Source organism: Taudactylus pleione, unplaced genomic scaffold (assembly GCF_031769625.1).
Source record: "Taudactylus pleione unplaced genomic scaffold, aTauple2 ptg000370l, whole genome shotgun sequence".
Lineage (NCBI taxonomy): Eukaryota > Metazoa > Chordata > Amphibia > Anura > Myobatrachidae > Taudactylus > Taudactylus pleione.
Genome location: NW_028284771.1, coordinates 6023243 through 6041081, shown reverse-complemented (window position 1 = coordinate 6041081; position 17839 = coordinate 6023243). Strand labels below are relative to the sequence as shown.

The 17839-nt window shown below is 44.1% G+C and overlaps 1 protein-coding gene across 4 annotated transcripts in view; it reads left to right on the top strand.

Annotated features, from left to right (window-relative positions):
* Positions 1 to 17839, top strand: part of ARSK (arylsulfatase family member K) — a 105388-nt gene that overhangs the window by 59155 nt on the left and 28394 nt on the right. For all 4 annotated transcript variants that reach the window (XM_088444676.1, XM_088444678.1, XM_088444677.1 and 1 more), the window contains 3 exons: positions 259 to 418; positions 4853 to 5135; positions 10136 to 10307. In XM_088444676.1, coding sequence (XP_088300802.1) covers positions 259 to 418; positions 4853 to 5135; positions 10136 to 10307 — 615 coding nt within the window. The remainder of the gene's footprint in view (positions 1 to 258; positions 419 to 4852; positions 5136 to 10135; positions 10308 to 17839) is intronic.

The window sequence follows — 17839 nt, the reverse complement described above, 5'->3', positions numbered from 1 at the left end:
TCTCTCCTTTGCAAGAGTTTAAATTGATTTTCTTGAGATATTAACCTTAGAGCATTATCAGACACTTTGCAGTCATGGAGGTCCAATTGTTTTTAGAAATGATCGCAGCACCTGCTTAATGCTTGAATCTGTGAGAAGACCCTGTACAAACTATCTTGTTTGTAGTTGTTTTTTTTATTTCCCTTTGAAGCAGCCAATTAACATGATCTCACCAATCAGATTTTTTATGTAACAATGGATGATTCTCCTTTCTCTAAGCAATGTGGAGCGGTCTGTACCCCCATCTAACAGAATCCTGGAATAATTACAAGTGCCTAGATCCAGATTACCCAACATGGATGGACCTTGTGAAAGCAACAGGATATGTCACTCAGAAGTTCGGTAAACAAGACTATAAAAGTGGATCTCACTCAGTGAGGTAAGTTTCTACGGTTAAGTTTAATGTCAAATTTAAGAGATGCTTTGTATAATGTATTCATTCACGGGTAGGAAAGTAAATATGTATACTGGTAGAAAGCGAAACCGGGTGCACATAGCTAGTACACTTGCACAATATGGCATAGAATTTGCGTAACACCCATCAGACAGCATATAACTATTTAGGTGCAGGTTCTATTGCCATAGTAGCCACATGCACTGTAAAAAGTATATTCCTTAAGTTCCAGTTCCCTTGTATTGCTCTTAGTAAATTATACGGGATAGAAATAAGATTGTCAAATGTACCCTAACGTCAGTCATTGCTCGATTGTCAAAAGAGATAAAAGGTTACCTCTTATAAATCAATTAAAATGATTCCATGGTTAATATGTGATGCCTCTTTAGAAGTTAACATAATGAAAACCACATAAACACATTGAGATAAGCCAACTCAATTTATTTAGAGGAGACATAGGGGGAATTTACTAAAGGGTAGGTTTGGCAGCGATTTCCACCCTTTGCTGGCGGTTTTTGACCTCCAAACCACTGGATTTATTTTAGGGAGGTTTGGAGAGGGGTTTGAACTGGTCACCAATACAAGGTGGCTTTCAATTTATTATTATCATTTTTATTACCAGTTATTTATATAGAGCACACATATTCCGCAGCGTTTTACAGAGAATATTTTGGCCATTAACATCCGTACCTGCCCCAGTGGAGCTTACAATCTACAGTATATTCCCTACCACATTCACACACACACATACACACTAGGGCTAATTTTGTTGGGAGCCAATTAACCTACCAGTATATTTTTGGAGTGTGGGAGGAAACCGGAGTACCCAGAGGAAACCCACGCAAGCACAGAGAGAATATACAAACTCCACACACTTTATTTATAATATACTAGTAAAGGGACCAGGTATATTTTATCTTGTAAAACTTATAAAGGAACATTGAGTGGGTCCGGTTCTCAGAGAACCGGACCTACCCGAACATTGCAATTCCGAGTCGGATCCAAAACCGGCTCGGGTTTTACCATCTGACTCTGATCTCAAAATGAGTCAAAACGTCATCCTCCCGCTGTCGGATTCTTGCGGGTTTGGGATTATATAAAAGTCCCCGCAATCTGCGCCATTTTCACTCCGGCTGAGAGAAGCTAGCAGACGTAGTCAGTCACTCAGTGTGTGTGTCCAGTCGGGGTCTTGTTGTGTCACTTGTCCTGTCAATTAACTGTGGCTGCTGCTGTGTTGGCTTGTACATCAGGCTAGGGCTGCAGTCCATAAAGGGGTGCTGTGTTGTCCAGGGGGGGTGCTCAGTCAATTAGGGGTGCTCTTCCCCCAGTGTAAAAAAAAATAAAACTGCTTTTTTTCTTTCTTTTTTTTGTGTGTGTTAGCAACTTAGCTGCGCTATTATTGTTCCCGCAGTTTATCGTCTACGTATTTGTGACTCTGCAGGTTGTTTGTCCGGTGGGTGCTTTGTTGTCCATAAAGAAGGCATAGACGTAACTAGACATATTGGTGCCCTGTGCCAGAAAGCGCTTTGGTGCCCCCCATCATAAACAGGGACAGTGCATGCTGCAGGTGCGTGGGCCTAAAAAGGGGCGGGGTCTCATAGGGAAAGGGCATTGCCGCTCTATAGTAGCCCCAATTCATATTATACACAGTACAAATTACGGACACTTATACATTGTGTCACAGTACAAAGCCCCCTATACACATTATGCCAGCATCATATATATCTATATCATATATAGTCACAAATACGTGGATGATAAACTGTGGTCTGGCCTGGCAGTGTCACCAAACAATAATAGCGCAGCTAAGTTGCTAACGCACACACACACAAAAAAAATACACTTTTTTTTTTTTTGGTGGATTGATAATATTAATTTTATTTCACTTTTATTTTTTTTGTCAATCCACAAAAAAAATAAAATAAAATATTTTTTTGTGTGTGTGCGCTAGCAACTTAGCTGCGCTATTATTGTTTGGTGACACTGCGGGCCAGACCGCAGTTTATCATCCACGTATTTGCGACTCTGCAGGTGTTCTAGCAGCACCTCCACCAGCAAGGCCACCTCATTTCTATTAGATGTTTAAAAATTAAAAAACCTCTTCCAGATCAAAGATGTCTTTTAGGAACTGAAGAACTTGATCCTAGATTGATTTTCCCTCATAAACTTTTTTAAGAATTAAAACATTAAAATAAATAAATAAAAAGCTAATCAATCCTTCCGTCCTTTCTCTGTCTTCAGTCCATAAACATATTCCAATTCCGTCGGGCCTCTAACCTAGTTAAGGAAAACATTCTTCATTTTTAAACTTACTAGGGGTCGTATAGTTTATTGAACTGCCACATGTTAGTGCTGCCCACTGCTATCACTTACCTTAGTCAGCCAGCTAGCTGGATGCAACCTTTTGGCCCTAAACTAGATTAAATCAATCTGGAAATGACTGGAAATTAATGTTATTGAGGTTAATAATACTGTAGGAACAAAATCAGGCCCAAATTATCTGATTTTAGCTGTTATGATTTTTTTAGAAAAAATCCAGATGCAAAACCAAAACCAAAAAATGCAAGGGGCGGTTTTGGCAAAACCAAATCCAGATCCAAAATATGAGGAGATACAGATCCAAAACCAAAACACAGGGGTCGGCGCACATCCCTAACTTTAATGGTTAATTCACTGCATCAATATTGCAGGTCTTAGGGATACAATAGTATAATGATCATACATTATAAGCTGTGACATGGAGATTTAGGGGTATATTTACTAAAGTCCAGGTTTTTAAAAGTGTAGTTGTTGCCCATAGCAACCAATCAGATTTTACTTATTTATCTAGCACCTTCTAGAAAATAATAGGTAGAATCTGATTGGTTGTTATGGGCAACAACTCTACTTAAAAAAAAAACACACTTTAGTAAATATACCCCTTAGAGTTTGGACTCAAGAGTGTCTTTGTGCGTTATTAAATTCTTGCAGTGAGTTTTTTTCTCAGATTAAAATGAAAATAAACTGTAAAAAAGATAAAGTGAAAAACAAATAACAGGCTGTTCCCTTTAAATGTAGTGCAAGTAAGAAAAGATATTTATGCCCACGCGCCCTCTTACTTGTACTGAATAAACATGCTATTTTTAGATGTTTACTGGTTCTTTGAAAATTTGAAAGAGTTCTGTGATTCTTCTGTGATTGATATTATTCATTGATTGATATTTGACATGCATTGTCACGATGTAGATAACTACATGTACTGTGGATGGATGAATACACTGAGGGGAATTAAAACCCAGAACACAAGAAAAAGGTGATATGGCCCAAAGCAGCCAATCACATTCTATCTAATTCTTTACATTATCTAACACTACAGTCAGCACCCCTCAGGTGGCTCATCGTGGCTATAAAAACAGTGTTTATAGCCCAAATTCAAATGAGTACAAACCTCTGACTGGGGTGCTCTGATCAGTTGCTAATATACAGTAAATGTGCCAGGAGGTGACCAAGAACACAATAATAAAAATGACGGTCCAGTGTAAGTCTGGAGGGATTGCCAAAAGGTTTCCAGTAGCATGGTCTGAGTACAGCCATGGCCAAAGGTTTTGAGAATGACACAAGTATTGGTTTTCACAAAGTTTGCTACTTCAGTGTTTTTAGACCTTTTTGTCAGATGTTACTATGGAATACTTAAGTAAAATTACAAGCATTTCATAAGTGTCAAAGGCTTTTATTGACAATTACATTACATTTATGCAAAGAGTCAATATTTGCAGTGTTGACCCTTCTTTTTCAAAACCTCTGCAATTTGCCCTGGCAAGTATGGTTTGTGTATGTTGGATATCAGTTCCCCCCCCCCTCTCTATCTTTACTTTCACTTTATTTTACTTTGTGATCCATGGTTAAGTTACAGTGAGACGTTATCTACAAACTGATGGAAAATATGTGGTTTAACACACATACTCTCGTTCGTTTACTAGTGAAGCATATTGCCAATTGGTTATCCTATATTCCTTATTATTGATACTGAACCCCCTGAAGTTTCGATTTTCATTGTCCCTCTGTGATTTGCATGATCACTTTTATGTTGGTTTTGGTTTATTCTTTGTATTATTTGAAAATTTTCAATAAATAAATTTGACAAAAAAAAAGAATGGTCAACACTGCAAATATTGACTCTTTGCATAAACTTAATGTAATTGTCAATAAAAGCCTTTGACACTTATGAAATGCTTGTATTTTTACTTCAGTATACCATAGTAACATCTGACAAAAAGGTCTAAAAACACTGAAGCCGCAAACTTTGTGAACACCAATACTTGTGTCATTCTCAAAACTTTTGGCCATGGCTGTACTAACTGCGGTTCCCAGTAGTCCTAATCCTTCATCAATAACCATGACGTCAATAAGCATGACACTGGGTCTACTGTCTGCTTTCAGTAACCGTGTGGAAGCCTGGACCAGAGATGTACAATTTCTGCTCAGACAAGAAGGAAGGCCCTTTGCATATCTTACTGCAAACAAGACTCAGATTCGCATTATGCAGGAGGACTGGAAGAATGCAGATCTAGCAACCAACTGGCTAAAACTACAAGCCAGGAATTCCTCACAACCCTTTTTTCTATATTTGGGATTAAATTTGCCACACCCTTATCCTTCAGAAGATATGGGAGAGAATTTTGGCTCATCAAAATTTTTAACATCTCCTTACTGGCTCCAAAGGGTAGGTTGCTTTTCGTTGGTATTGCTCTAATTGCTACAGTTCACATGTAAATACATCTAAAACACAGAGCCGGCCCTAGCCAATTTGGTGTCCTAAACAAGATTATGTATATAATCTTATATAATATTTATTTATTACCAGTTATTTATATAACGCACACATATTCCACAGCACTTTACAGAGAATATTTGGCCATTCACATCAGTCTCTGCCACAGCTTACAATCTATATTTCCTACTACATGTACAGGTACACACATACACACACACTCGAGTACTTTTTGCTGGGAGCCAATGAACCTTCCAGTATATTTTTGGAGTGTGGAAGGAAACCGGAGCACCCGCAGGAAACCCACGCAAGCACAGGGAGAATATACAAACTCCACCCAGTTAGGGCCTTAGGGCCGTATTCAATTGCCGACAATAAGCCGTACACACTGTACACATCGTCTCGCTATCTTGTAGATAGCAGCGCCGATAATGACAGGGGCGCATAGAGTCCCAGTCATTTACCACCCAACCCCACAATAATACATGGGGGAGAAGCGGTATAAGCACACGCTATGTGCGCTGATACTGCTTCTCCCCCCATGTATTATAGTGGGGTTGGGTGGTAAACTCCTCCCTCATATCACTGGGTCATAAATCTCCCCAAAGCATACACATGTTGATGAGGTGGAAGCAGATGAGACAACAGTGTAATGGGGAGTGGTGATGCTGAGAGAAGTGCTGACACAGAATGTGGGTGTAGAGACACAGTTCATTAGAAATTAGGAGGAAGACTAGTAGGCTATGATGAACAGTCGGATTTGTAAGTCACATTTAAAGCACAAGGTTGAAGAGTCTAACTGGACGTGAAAGTGTGTTCCAAAAGTGTGGAGTGGCAAGGAAAAGCATCAAGTAGGTAGAGTTAGGTGACAGGGAGGACATACAGGAGAATATTTTCAGTAGTCAAGACTAATGAGAGAATGGATAAGAGTTTTGGTAGTATCATGGGTATGGAAAAGTCTAATCCTGCTGGTAGAAATGTCAGGCTTGGGAGAAGAACTGTATGTTTGGTGTGAAAGAGAGGGAGGAATCAAGGATAACAACCTGACAGCAGATATGAGGAACATAGTGCTGCCCATGGCAGAAAGAAAGGTGGTAGTGGGCAGGGCCGTAACTAGGGTGGTGCGACCTGTGCCATGGCAGAGGGCACCACAGGGCAGGGAGCACTGTTTGGGCCTGTCAATTTTCTGTTTATTATCATTCTCACTTATAGCTTCCTCTTATTTTATCCCCAGCATCTCCTGGCCTCTCCTATGGCTTCCCTTCCCTTCCCCTTGAGGCCATGCCCCTTTTTTGGGTTATGTTCCTATTTGAAAAATAGGGGGGCGCCATTGATCTTTCTGGCACAGAGCACCAAAAAGTTTAGTTACGGCTCCGGTTAGTGGGGGTGGGGGTGGTGGGGGGGAAGTTGTAGACTCTAGAGTAAGGGAAGATGATGAGTAGAAGTTCTGCCTGGAGTGCCATGGTTGGGGTTAAGACCACTGGAGAAGAATGGCAGGGCAGCAGAGTCAATAGCTGATACCAGAATGTTGTTATACAGGAGGAAGACAGCCTGATTTGGGTCATGCTAGAACAGTTATAGATGAGAGGAGTGATTCAACATGTAACTCAGTGTGTGTGGATTTAGGTGATGGAAGCGATGCAGCATGTGGGGAGAGGCTGAAGGAAAGGTGGATGTGTCTGGAAAGTGGGAACGGTGATGTGGAAATATCAGATGTCACAGAGGTGGGAGAAGAGAAGACTGGATAAAAGGAGAGACAATTACATTGGGTGGAACAGAAAATTCACTGGCAGGGGCCAAAGAAAGAAGAGCGGTAGTGATGTTTGGCAACAGCAGGGTCTGTGGGTTTATAAATAGGAATATTAAGATCACCCAGGATGAGGCAGGGAAGACCCAAGGATAAGTGGGAGGATTGGGCAGAAAAGTAATGGTGGTATGTGGTGATAGATCCAGAAGTAAAGTTGATTATCACAACATGAAGATTGATTATATAGAATAGACAAACAAAGTAAGCCTCAAAGGAGAAGGAGAAAAAGTAGGATGCCTATGCTTCCACCTTGTCAGCATCCGGGTGTGGAGTTGTGCTAAAAGGAGATTCATCTGTGAGAAACAGCTGCTGGCGAAGTGGTGTCCGAATAGGAGAGCCAGGTTTTTATATTGGCATGGAGGTTAAGGGAGTTGGAGAGAGAAAGAGAACACAGGAGAAGGGAAAATAGGGAAATAGGAAGATGTGGAAAAACTGTAAGGATAGCAAATATGCATGTGGGGGGAGCAGAATTTTGAAGAAAAGAAGAGCAGGAGCAAAGTGAGAAGATATGGTGCAGCCCAGGGTTGGGAGAGATTTCCCAGGCAGACAGGGTATGAGCGAAGTGAAGAGGAAGAATTGGATGGAAAAGATGTGGTTGAGGGGCTTATTGTTGCAATAGTAGATAGCTCAGGAGGGTGTGTAGGGGGAAATAACAGGTCATGGGCAGTGAGGTTGGATGAGTGAGATATAATGTGATAAGTGAGGTGTATGAGAGCATGGCAGGAGGGGTGAAGCATCTGATGAAAGTGTGAGTGGGATGTGGAGGGAAGATGTAGAGGGGAAAGTGAGGGGCACAATGTAAATGTCATGCTCTGGACTATTAAAACCCCTTTCTTACCGCACTTGTCCATATTCAGGCTAGCGCTGAGGTCCGCTTGTGCTGTGCATCCCTCCAGGATAGCACAGAGGTCTGCTCACAGCGTGTCTTCCCAGCATGATGGCACAAAGGCTGCACATCAGAGTTCCCTCCTAAACAACAGTATTGGTGCAGCCATGTTGGACTCTGTCATCTGACGTTCTTCCTCCACTCAGAGCGCTGCTCCCAGACCAGCTGATTACAGCCTCTATAAATTCCATTTCCTGACTGGTGTCTGTTGCCAGTACAACATCAAGTTACAGCTCAGTGCTGAGCTCCCAGGTACTCTGTATCTGAACGATCCTAGTCCGTTATATCCAGTTCCTATATATGATAAACAAGTTTCCTATACCATCTTGCACACCAGTCTGCTTTTTAATACTAAGACTTGTTCTTACAGCCACTATCAGATCCAGCCGATACCTCCAACCATCGGTCTCATCCGATGCTTCCAACATTGGACTCATATTAATTAAGTTCTTCAATTCATCAACATTGGTCCCAACCGATCAAGTTCATCAATTCATATATATCAGACTCATATGAATTAAGTTCTTACATTTTTCCACATCGGTCTCAGACCGATCATCAATTCAAATCCATCAAGTTCTTCAAATCATGAACATCGGTCTCAAATTGATCCAGCTCTCAATCCAGCATCATCGGTCCCAATCTGATTCTGCTCATTCATTCAGTATTATATATCCAGTTCCATTGCAACCTGCTGTTCAATAAAGACATTATATTCTTGTCCTCGCCTTCAGGCCTATCATCCACTGCCGTATCTCTACCTCCTCATATCTATGCATGAGGCGGTCCTGGCTCAAACCACCTAAGTTCATCGACGTCTCACAAATCTCCTCTTCAGCCTTCCACGCCTGTTCCAACCCAAACCAACCCACTGGTGGGACAGTAAAGAGGGGGAGGGGGAGCTGAGCCCAGAGGGTAAGTATGGTATGGAAAGCTATGGAGGGGAGAGCTCTAGCAAGAAGATGAAGAATGAGGCCAGATAGTTTAAACAAATGCAGAGTTGTGTATAAAGAAATGAGTATCAAGGAGAAAGGACAAGTAAGGGCTAAGGGTGGTGGTGAGGAAGTGAAAGCATGGAGGAGTGGTTTAAATAGCAGATATGGTATGCCATGACACCATGTGGTTAACTGCAGATTCAGCACTCTCACAGAGTGAGATTGCTGTCACTCACAAAATGGTGGAGCTGCTAATTCACAGAATTGTGTGCTCATTGGAATACACACATGCAGTCTATGCAACTGAGATCTGAGCAATTATGTGGCTCCCACATCCCACTCAGTGCTCACAATCTTCCCATTCAGTCACCACAGAAATGTCACTGTGTTCCAACATCCTTCTCACTCCATACATCCATCTCATTCATTATACACATTTAGCAAACTTACCATCCCCAATCAGGATCTCCTCCTGTTGGGCTTCAGCAGTTGGGATTTGAACCGGCGACTTCCGGTATTTCAATCACATTCTATACATACATATACAGTAAATATATATATATATATATATATATATACTGTATACACACACATGCACAAACACATATATACAGTATATATATATATATATACATATGCATATATATATATATGTGTATTATGTATCTGATTTATTTATTTATGTCTGCACTTTTAAATTCAAAATGACAAAAATATTCATGACTTCAATTATGTGCATTAACCCATTCAAGTTCTTCACACATTTTTATAAACCTGGATACCTACTATAGGCAAAACAATCTGTGGCGTACAGTGCTCATTTATTATTTATTTTTTCATGTATAGCTTAGTCTACACATAGGGGTATATTTACTAAAGTGCGGGTTTTTAGAAGTGAAGTTGTTGCCCCTAGCAACCAATCAGCTTCTAGCTATTATCTTCTAGAAGGTACTAGATAAATGATAAGTAGAATCAGATCGGTTGCTATGGACAACATCTCCACTTGTAAAAACCCGCACTTTAGTAAATTAACCCCATAGTTGTAAATGTTATAGCCTACGATTTGCAAACACCCGCCAAATTTGCAATGAGTTCACTGCTACATTTAAAGCAGCAATAATTTAAAAGGCAAAACCAGCCTCATTTTACCTTTTAAATAATTGCCATTTTAAATCTACTGGCCAAATTGACTAAAACTTCCAGGTAACTGCAACTTGCAGGCTATTGAATTTTACCGATAGTGTGCTTGTAATGCATATTTATAGTTCAGTAATTGTAAAATTATACTATTATGCAAAAATAAAGATTTTTATTTTTACTGTAGGTTTCATATAAAAATGTTACCATTCCCACGTGGTTACCATTAAAAAGCATGCATACAGTGGACTACTACTCATCCTATACCAAGAACTGCACTGGACATTTCACAGACCAGGAGATCCTGGATATAAGAGCTTATTATTATGCCATGTGTGCTGAAACAGATGGTATAATGGGTAAGTCCTATCAATGCTCAAGCCCAAGGAATTTGTTAGGACTATGGAAATACATTGCATATTCTGTTACATAGCACTGTAGAAATAAATGACATACATCGGGTGCAGATTAGGCACACATCAACTCCTTGAGTGAGTGCACCTGCATTTTCCTTTTTTCTGTGTGGAACTACAAGTCTCAACTCCTAGCACCTCTTATTATGTTTAGAATTAGGGTGTGCAGTCCAAGGCCCTCCCACAAACTCTGAATCAGGACCTATGGGCCTGATTCAGAGTCGGACGCTCTTTGAGAGCGCTCGCTCTGAATCAGGGCGTCCCTGCTTTCTTTTAAAGATGGCCTCCTGGCCGCTCGCTAAGCTGTGGGTGGCCATCCACAGCTTTAGCCAGCGGCCAGGTGATGGTCGCGATGGTCACGACCATCGCGGCTTGCGACAAGACCCTTGTGGTAGGGTCTCGTTCCCGCAAGCCCCAGTGAGCTTTCGGCTCTAATAGAGCCGGAAGCTCACCCACTGACATCACTCGTGATGTCAGTGGGGCCGCCCCCAAATGGCAGGAGTTCCTTCGGGAATGCCTCCGTTTGGCCAGCCACCCGGACAGCTGCCCCGCTTTGGTACAACACCCGTAGCGATGGAGCGCCCAATTTTTTAATCATGCATACAGTGAATGGGCATCGTTCATCGTTCATCGTTCATTCTGTACAACATGAACGATTTTCTGAAGGAAAATCGTTTGTTGGACAGTCAGAATGGATGATAAACTACAAACGTGAACGCGCATGAATGATATTCGTTCATCGTTCACCTTAAAAAGATGAGCGATTTTATAAAAGATGTAACGAAAAGGACGTCGTTATAGTTAAATCATTCAAAAAATCGTTATGTGTGTACGCACCTTAAGAGTTAATTATGAAGATGAAGTGAACAAGACAAAAAAAATGGAAAAAAAAAATTGCTGAAAGTGCTCAGCAGGGTCATTGCTAACCTCTAATTTTGTTGTCCTGGGCAACATCATTTCTTACCAGACGTTTCCGGTCATACTAAAGCACTTACCCAGTATGTGGAATTTAATAGCAAGTCTTAGTGACTAATGCCAGCTTAATGAAGGCAAGCTGTCCAGAACACATTTCCTTATACAAACCCCTGACTTTCTGTACACCTTTCTATCTAATGTTTATGGATTTTTAAAGGTCTTTATTATAAAGGGGAAACAGTCGGGGGCCGATGGACAGAATCCCGACTGCCAGTTTCCCGACTGTATAATCCCGGCAAGGTTTGAATGACAGGCGCCATTTTCCTTACGCCGAGAGACCGGCACCCGGCATACCAATCGAAGGTGCGACAGGCACGGACAGCCGTGGGTGGGGGTGGGGGGGGGTTTGGCAGGGTTAGGTTTAGGGCTCCCAGGGGGGACTTAGGGTTAGGCACCCCCCCAGGAGGGTTAGGCTAGGGGGAGGGAGGGTTAGGGTTAGGCACCCCCGGGGGGGACTTAGGGTTAGGCAGCCCCCCGGGGGACTTAGGTTTAGGCAGCAGGGAAGGGGGGTTAGGTTTAGGCACTTAGAGGGGGGATTAAGGTTAGGCACTTAGGGGGGAGGTTAGGGTTAGGTACCCCTAAGGGAGGGTTAGGGTTAGGGGGTAGAATAGGTTAGTGAATACTTACCTTTGGATGATCAGGATTTTCATCCTTGTCGGGCTGCCGCTGTCGGGATTTGAACCATGTGGCCGGCGGTAATTCATACTGAATCCATTATAAAGTTCTAGTAGTAACAAAGAGTGAGGGATATATTTAGTAAAGTGCGGGTTTATAGAATTGTAGGTGTTACCCATAGCAAGTTGCAACCATAGCAATTCTACTTATTTATCTAGCACCTTTTAGAATATAATAGCTAAAATCTGATTGGTTGCTATGGGCAACACCTCCACTTTTATAAACCCACACTTTACCCCCGAGGCTCAGATTAATCAGAGATTTTCATACTTGCATACTTGCATACGCATGGGAACTTGTTTGCTCATTGACCCATTATAACCGTAGCTGAGGGAGGCTGGATTAGGACTGGGTGGTTGATCTGTGAGAGTTTCCTGAGCTATGAGCCAGGTGAGATGCACCCACACACCACCCACCAGGCAGCAGGGCTACATTCAGCTAAGAAAATTCAAAATTCCCTGCAGCAATTCTATAAAGAAAATCTGATAGAGATTCAGTAGGAAAGTCCCAACAAACTGTCAGGGGTAATTGTAATAGCCTGTATGATGCAGGCACCAACTAGATCCTGGCAAGACTGCCAAATGTTTTAAAAGTGAAATCATTTAAAAGGCAAAACCCTCAGACTCTCACAAGATTTATTTCTTTAGCAGATTTTGGAGAAGTTGATTGATTGCTTTAATCCCTGGGCACATTTTGGCATGTAGGGGGAGATGTACTAAGCTTTGGAGAGAGATAAAGTACCAACCAATCAGCTCCTGTCATTTTTCAAACACCAGTAAGATGTATTTAGGAGCTGATTGGTTGGTATTTTATCTCTCTCCACTTTATCTCTTTCCAAAGCTTAGTACATCTCCCCTGAGAGTTTTATCCTGCAGACAGTTTCCCTTTATATAAACCTCTTTTCTCCATAGTACAATCAGAGGCCTAAAGAGATACAGTACAGTGATGTCTTAGGGGACACCAGTTAGCTCAAATCTGCTAAGGCTCCTTGTAACCTAGTTTTTTAACAAAAGATTGGTGTACTGAGACAGTTAACACTTAAAAGTCTTAAAAATCAGCTAATTGCATAGCAACTTCTAAAGTTTCTATAGCTGGATAATGTACCATACAGTACAGTTCTTCTTACTAATCTTGGTGACGCCGATATGGCACTGGCTGTGGAGTGCAGGCTCATGATACTGAGAACGTATACAATATATTCCCAGTAGCATGAGCCTCCATTCCCAGCAGCATGAGCCTCCACTCCACTGCCCAGTGTCTGAACTGTGGCCCTGATTCAGAGCCGGACCCTCTGAAAGAGCGCTCGCTCTGAATCAGGGCGTTTTTTTTTCTTTTTGGAGCTGCCTCCTGGCCGCTCGCATACCTGTGGGTGACCACCCACAGCTATTGCAAGCAGCCAGGAAGATGGTCGTGATGGTCAAGACCATCACGACCATCGGGCTTGCGACGAGACCCTTGTGGTAGGGTCTCGTGGCCGCAAGCCCCAGAGAGCTTCTGGCTCTAATAGAGCCGGAAGCTCTCCCACTGACATCACTGGTGATGTCAGTGGGGCAGCCCACAAACAGCAGGCGTTAGCATGGGAGCGCCTCCGTTTTTGAAGCCACCCCCCCTGCCCGCCTACCAAACTGGGCGAGCTGTCAATCACCATCGACAGCTCGCCCCTTTGGTGCGAGGCCCGGAGCGACGGAGCACCCGTCGCTAGCCGGGTCTCAAGCATGCACACGACGGAGCCGGCTCCGTCGTGCATATGCCCAGTGGGCAAACATCGAGCCGGTTGCGAGCGCTCAGCGCTTGCGACCGGGTCTGAATCAGGCCCAGTGTTCAGTCTTCCTTTGCAGTCACCTCTTTTTCTTTAAGGGGTAAATTTACTAAGAATCAAGACTGATCGAGTTTTCTTTTATTAAAAACTTGTTGCATCGCCGAATTTCGGGTGATTTAATGCTTCTGAAACTCTCACATTTACTAAGAAGTGAGTTTAGCTGTGATCGAGTTGGGTGATGGTAAAGCAGATTGAGATTTCTCACCCGAGTAGCAAATTTAGATTTTCACCCGAGATTGCAGTGTTTTCTCTGCTCAACTCTCCCGAACAAGCAACCTTCACATATCAGTGAGATATGTGAAGGCTGCTTGTGTGTTCTACCTGTAAAAAAATGGTTAACATAAAAAAATGACTTAGGTTTCCCCCCCCCCCCCCAAAAAAAAAATGCATCACCAGCCCTGGACTGCACAGCCAGTCCTGGTTCCCAAAAATACTGGTAAAAAACGAGTAGGGTTACCCGTATTCTAGGAACCAGCACTGGGCTGCTCAGCCTGTCCTGGTTTTAAAAATAGGGGAAAAAAATGCGCAGGTGTCCCCGTATTGTTAAAACCAGCACCGGCCTCAATTCCGGCCAGGGTGTAATGCCACAGCCAGCGGACCCTTTCACCGGGTCTCCCCAGCCATAGCACTATCACTCCAAGCCAGTCAGCCCAAGCTGGGGATCTCAGGGGAGGTGGGTACCCCCCCCAATAAAGGGGTCCCCCCTTCTCCCGAGCACCCCAGGCTTAGGGTGAAGCCCGAGCTCTTCCCCACACCCCTGAAGTGGTGGGGACGGGGGTAATAGTGTTGAAAATAGTGATAAACTATTGTTTTTAAAACCAGGACAGGGTCAGCAAGCCAGTGCTGGTTCCTAAAATACGGGGTAACCCTACTCGTTTTTTACCCCATATTTTTAGGAACCAGGACTGGCTGAGCAGTCCAGGGCTGTTTATGCTTTTTTGGGGGGACCTACGTAATTTTTTTTTTTTTATATTATATTTCTGCCAAACTCGCAGCTCAGGAGGTGGTCTTTTTGAAACTTCAATTTAGCTGCGAGTTTGCTACAATTACACCCGAGATTGTAATCTCGAATTTTGGTAAATTCCCGAGTTGTATCTTTTTCATGAAAAGTACTGTATTCCAGAGTTTGGCCGATGGTGAGTTTTTTCGAGTTTGCAAATCTCACCCGAGTTTATCAGTGAAAAGAGAGAATCTCACCTGAGTTTGCCTATAGTAAATTTGCGAGTTGAAAAAAATGCCTAAACTCACCCGAGAATGCATTCTCGGACCAACATGAATCTTAGTAAATTTACCCCTAAGCGTCTGAAGAACAGCATTTGCTGAGCAAGTATAGTCTTAATTGTTCTAAAATTATTTCAGTGCTTCCTAAATTGAGTAGATAGATTGAGTCGATAGATAATGTCTGCAGTCCCTTTGCAGATGTGAAATAATAAGTTCCAGACTCTGATTATCATTGTCTAAGGATCACAGGGCCCGATTCAGACTCGGTCGCTAAGCTGCGGACGCACGCTATGGGCGATTATCACACGTTTGCATATGCGTCAAAGTACGCATGCGCAAACCGGTTACTGCATCCGGGAATCGTGCACTCCTAGTACACAGACAGGACGCTATTTTAAGTGACAACGCCCTTTGTGGGTGGTAACAGGGGAAGGTGCTTGTAAACGGGTGAGTGGTGGTGCGAACTCAGGCGTGTCTGGGCATCAAAACGGCGTCTTATGGGTGTGCATAATTAGCAAAGTAGCGTTATTGTACACGTCACTTGGTTGTATTTCAGCCTGCAGTGATCGCAGTGCTTGCGATGGGGTAAGGTCTACCTCAAGCGCTGCGTGCAGCTCCGATGGCCCTCGATGGTTCCGATTAATCATAGACTTCCTGGAGATGACGTGTTAAGTGAGGAAAGTGGGCGTCTTTATACCGGCGTGCGTTCGCTCTGCTGTCGCTCTCTAAGACATGGAGGGCGTCCTTACACCACACAGTGCGATCATAATTTGCATACCCGGACCCTTTTAGCTGCGAGAGAGCGTAGCTTAGTGACCGGGTCTGAATGAGCTCAACAGTCTTTGTGTAAAATATAGCTATCAGTATAGAGATTAAAGTAGCAACCCCACATAGATATTTTTTCTTTAAACAGCAAGTTAAGTACAGTTTAAGCATGCATCTGTACAGGGCAAACACATATGTCTGTCAGGCATGTGCTGTACACCGTCTATGCAGGCTCACAGGGGGTCATTCAGACCCGGTCATTAGCGCCGATGCGCTCGGACCGGGTCGATGGCCCCCCACAGAGCATGCGCACGACGGCGCTGTCGTGCGCATGCGTGAGACCCGCTACGACCGACAGCGCCGGTCGTAACGGGTCTCGATCCAAAGGGGGCAAGCTGTCGATGTTGATTGACAGCTCGCCCTGTTTGGAAGGCGGGCTGGGGGGGGTGGCAGCCCAAACGTTTGGGGGCAGTCCCACTGACATCACTAGTGATGTCAGTGGAGAGCTTCCGGCTCAGACAGAGCCGAAAGCTCTCCGGGGCTTACGACAAGGGAGACCCTACCCTAGGGTCTTGTCATAAGCCCCGATGGTTGCGATGGTCTTGACCATCGCGACCATCACCTTAGGCGGTCGTAAGGCTGTGGGTGTTAACCCACAGCCTTACCACCGCAACGGAGGACGTCTTGAAAATTCAAGACGTCCTCCCCTCATTCAGACCGACCGCACGCTCTGTGCGACTGGCTCTGAATGAGGTCCACAGTTCTTAGCATGCCATTTAATGGCATGGGGGAGAGAAGTAGGATGTGCAGAGAGAACTTAGAAGGTATGTGTCACGCTGGGAGGCGGTTTTCTGGAAGCTGAGGCCAGAGGCTGTGGGAGGAAACGGAGGCGAGGGGCCTGAATGTACGACCTCCGCATCCACGGGTCTTGGTCGTTGGCGAGACCTAGTCAAAGGTGCGGAATCTAACCCACGAGATGGTGTTCGCCAGTGACCCCACCAATCGGGTTATGGGCTTGACCTGCACCTCGTAAGCAGGTCGCAGTCCTTTGACTAGGTGACCAAAGCCTGCGGGAAAAAAGGAGAAACGAACACTCGTGGCCCAAAGGGTCTGTGCCAGTAAGGGGCACGTAGGGACACTGTACTTGAGGTACAAGGAAGTGTGCACTGCGGACACACTCTACCGGGTTGCCGGTCAGAAAGAGTGCACCACGGTGCAATACTGTAACACGTAGGGAGAGACCACAGAGTCCAGTAACGAGGTGGGTAGTGGTACTGGAGCCAGCCAGAGATTATGACGCTGGAGAGGTGGGTATGTATAACTACACTCAGGCTGTGATGGTAAAGCACTGGTGAAACGGATAGTATACTGCACACAGGTGGCGGTGGTAATGCACTGGTGGAATAGAGGTATACTGCACACAGGCGAGGTGATAACGCACTGACAATATAGCTGCACACAGGCTGAGGTGGTAAAGCACTGGTGAGATGAATGATATAGCTGCACACAGGCTGAGTTGCTTAAGCACTGATGAGATGAATGATATAGCTGTACACAGGCTGAGATGGTAAAGCACTGATGAGATGAATGATACAGCTGCTCACAGGCTGAGATGGTAAAGCACTGATGAGATGAATGGAATAGCTGCACACAGGCTGAGATGGTAAAGCACTGATGAGATGAATGATATAGCTGCACACAGGCTGAGGTGGTAAAGCACTGGTGAGATGGATGATATAGCTGTACACAGGAATAGATCACTGGAAGCAAGGGAACCTGGAACGAGCAGCGACAATGGTTGTTCAGGCAACTACCTGATACACAGGAGCCAGAAATATACCCAAGGAAGCCCACTGATTGGTCCACAGCGTCAGGTGACCGGCCAGACTGTCAGGGGAGGAAATGCAGTCAGAGCAGGAAGTGTCATGGCGGCGCCCATGACAGGGACTCCGATCTCCGTGCACCAGGCCGCCCGGGACACAGAATCAGGGAGAATGCTCAGCACCTCCCACGTCGCCGCACG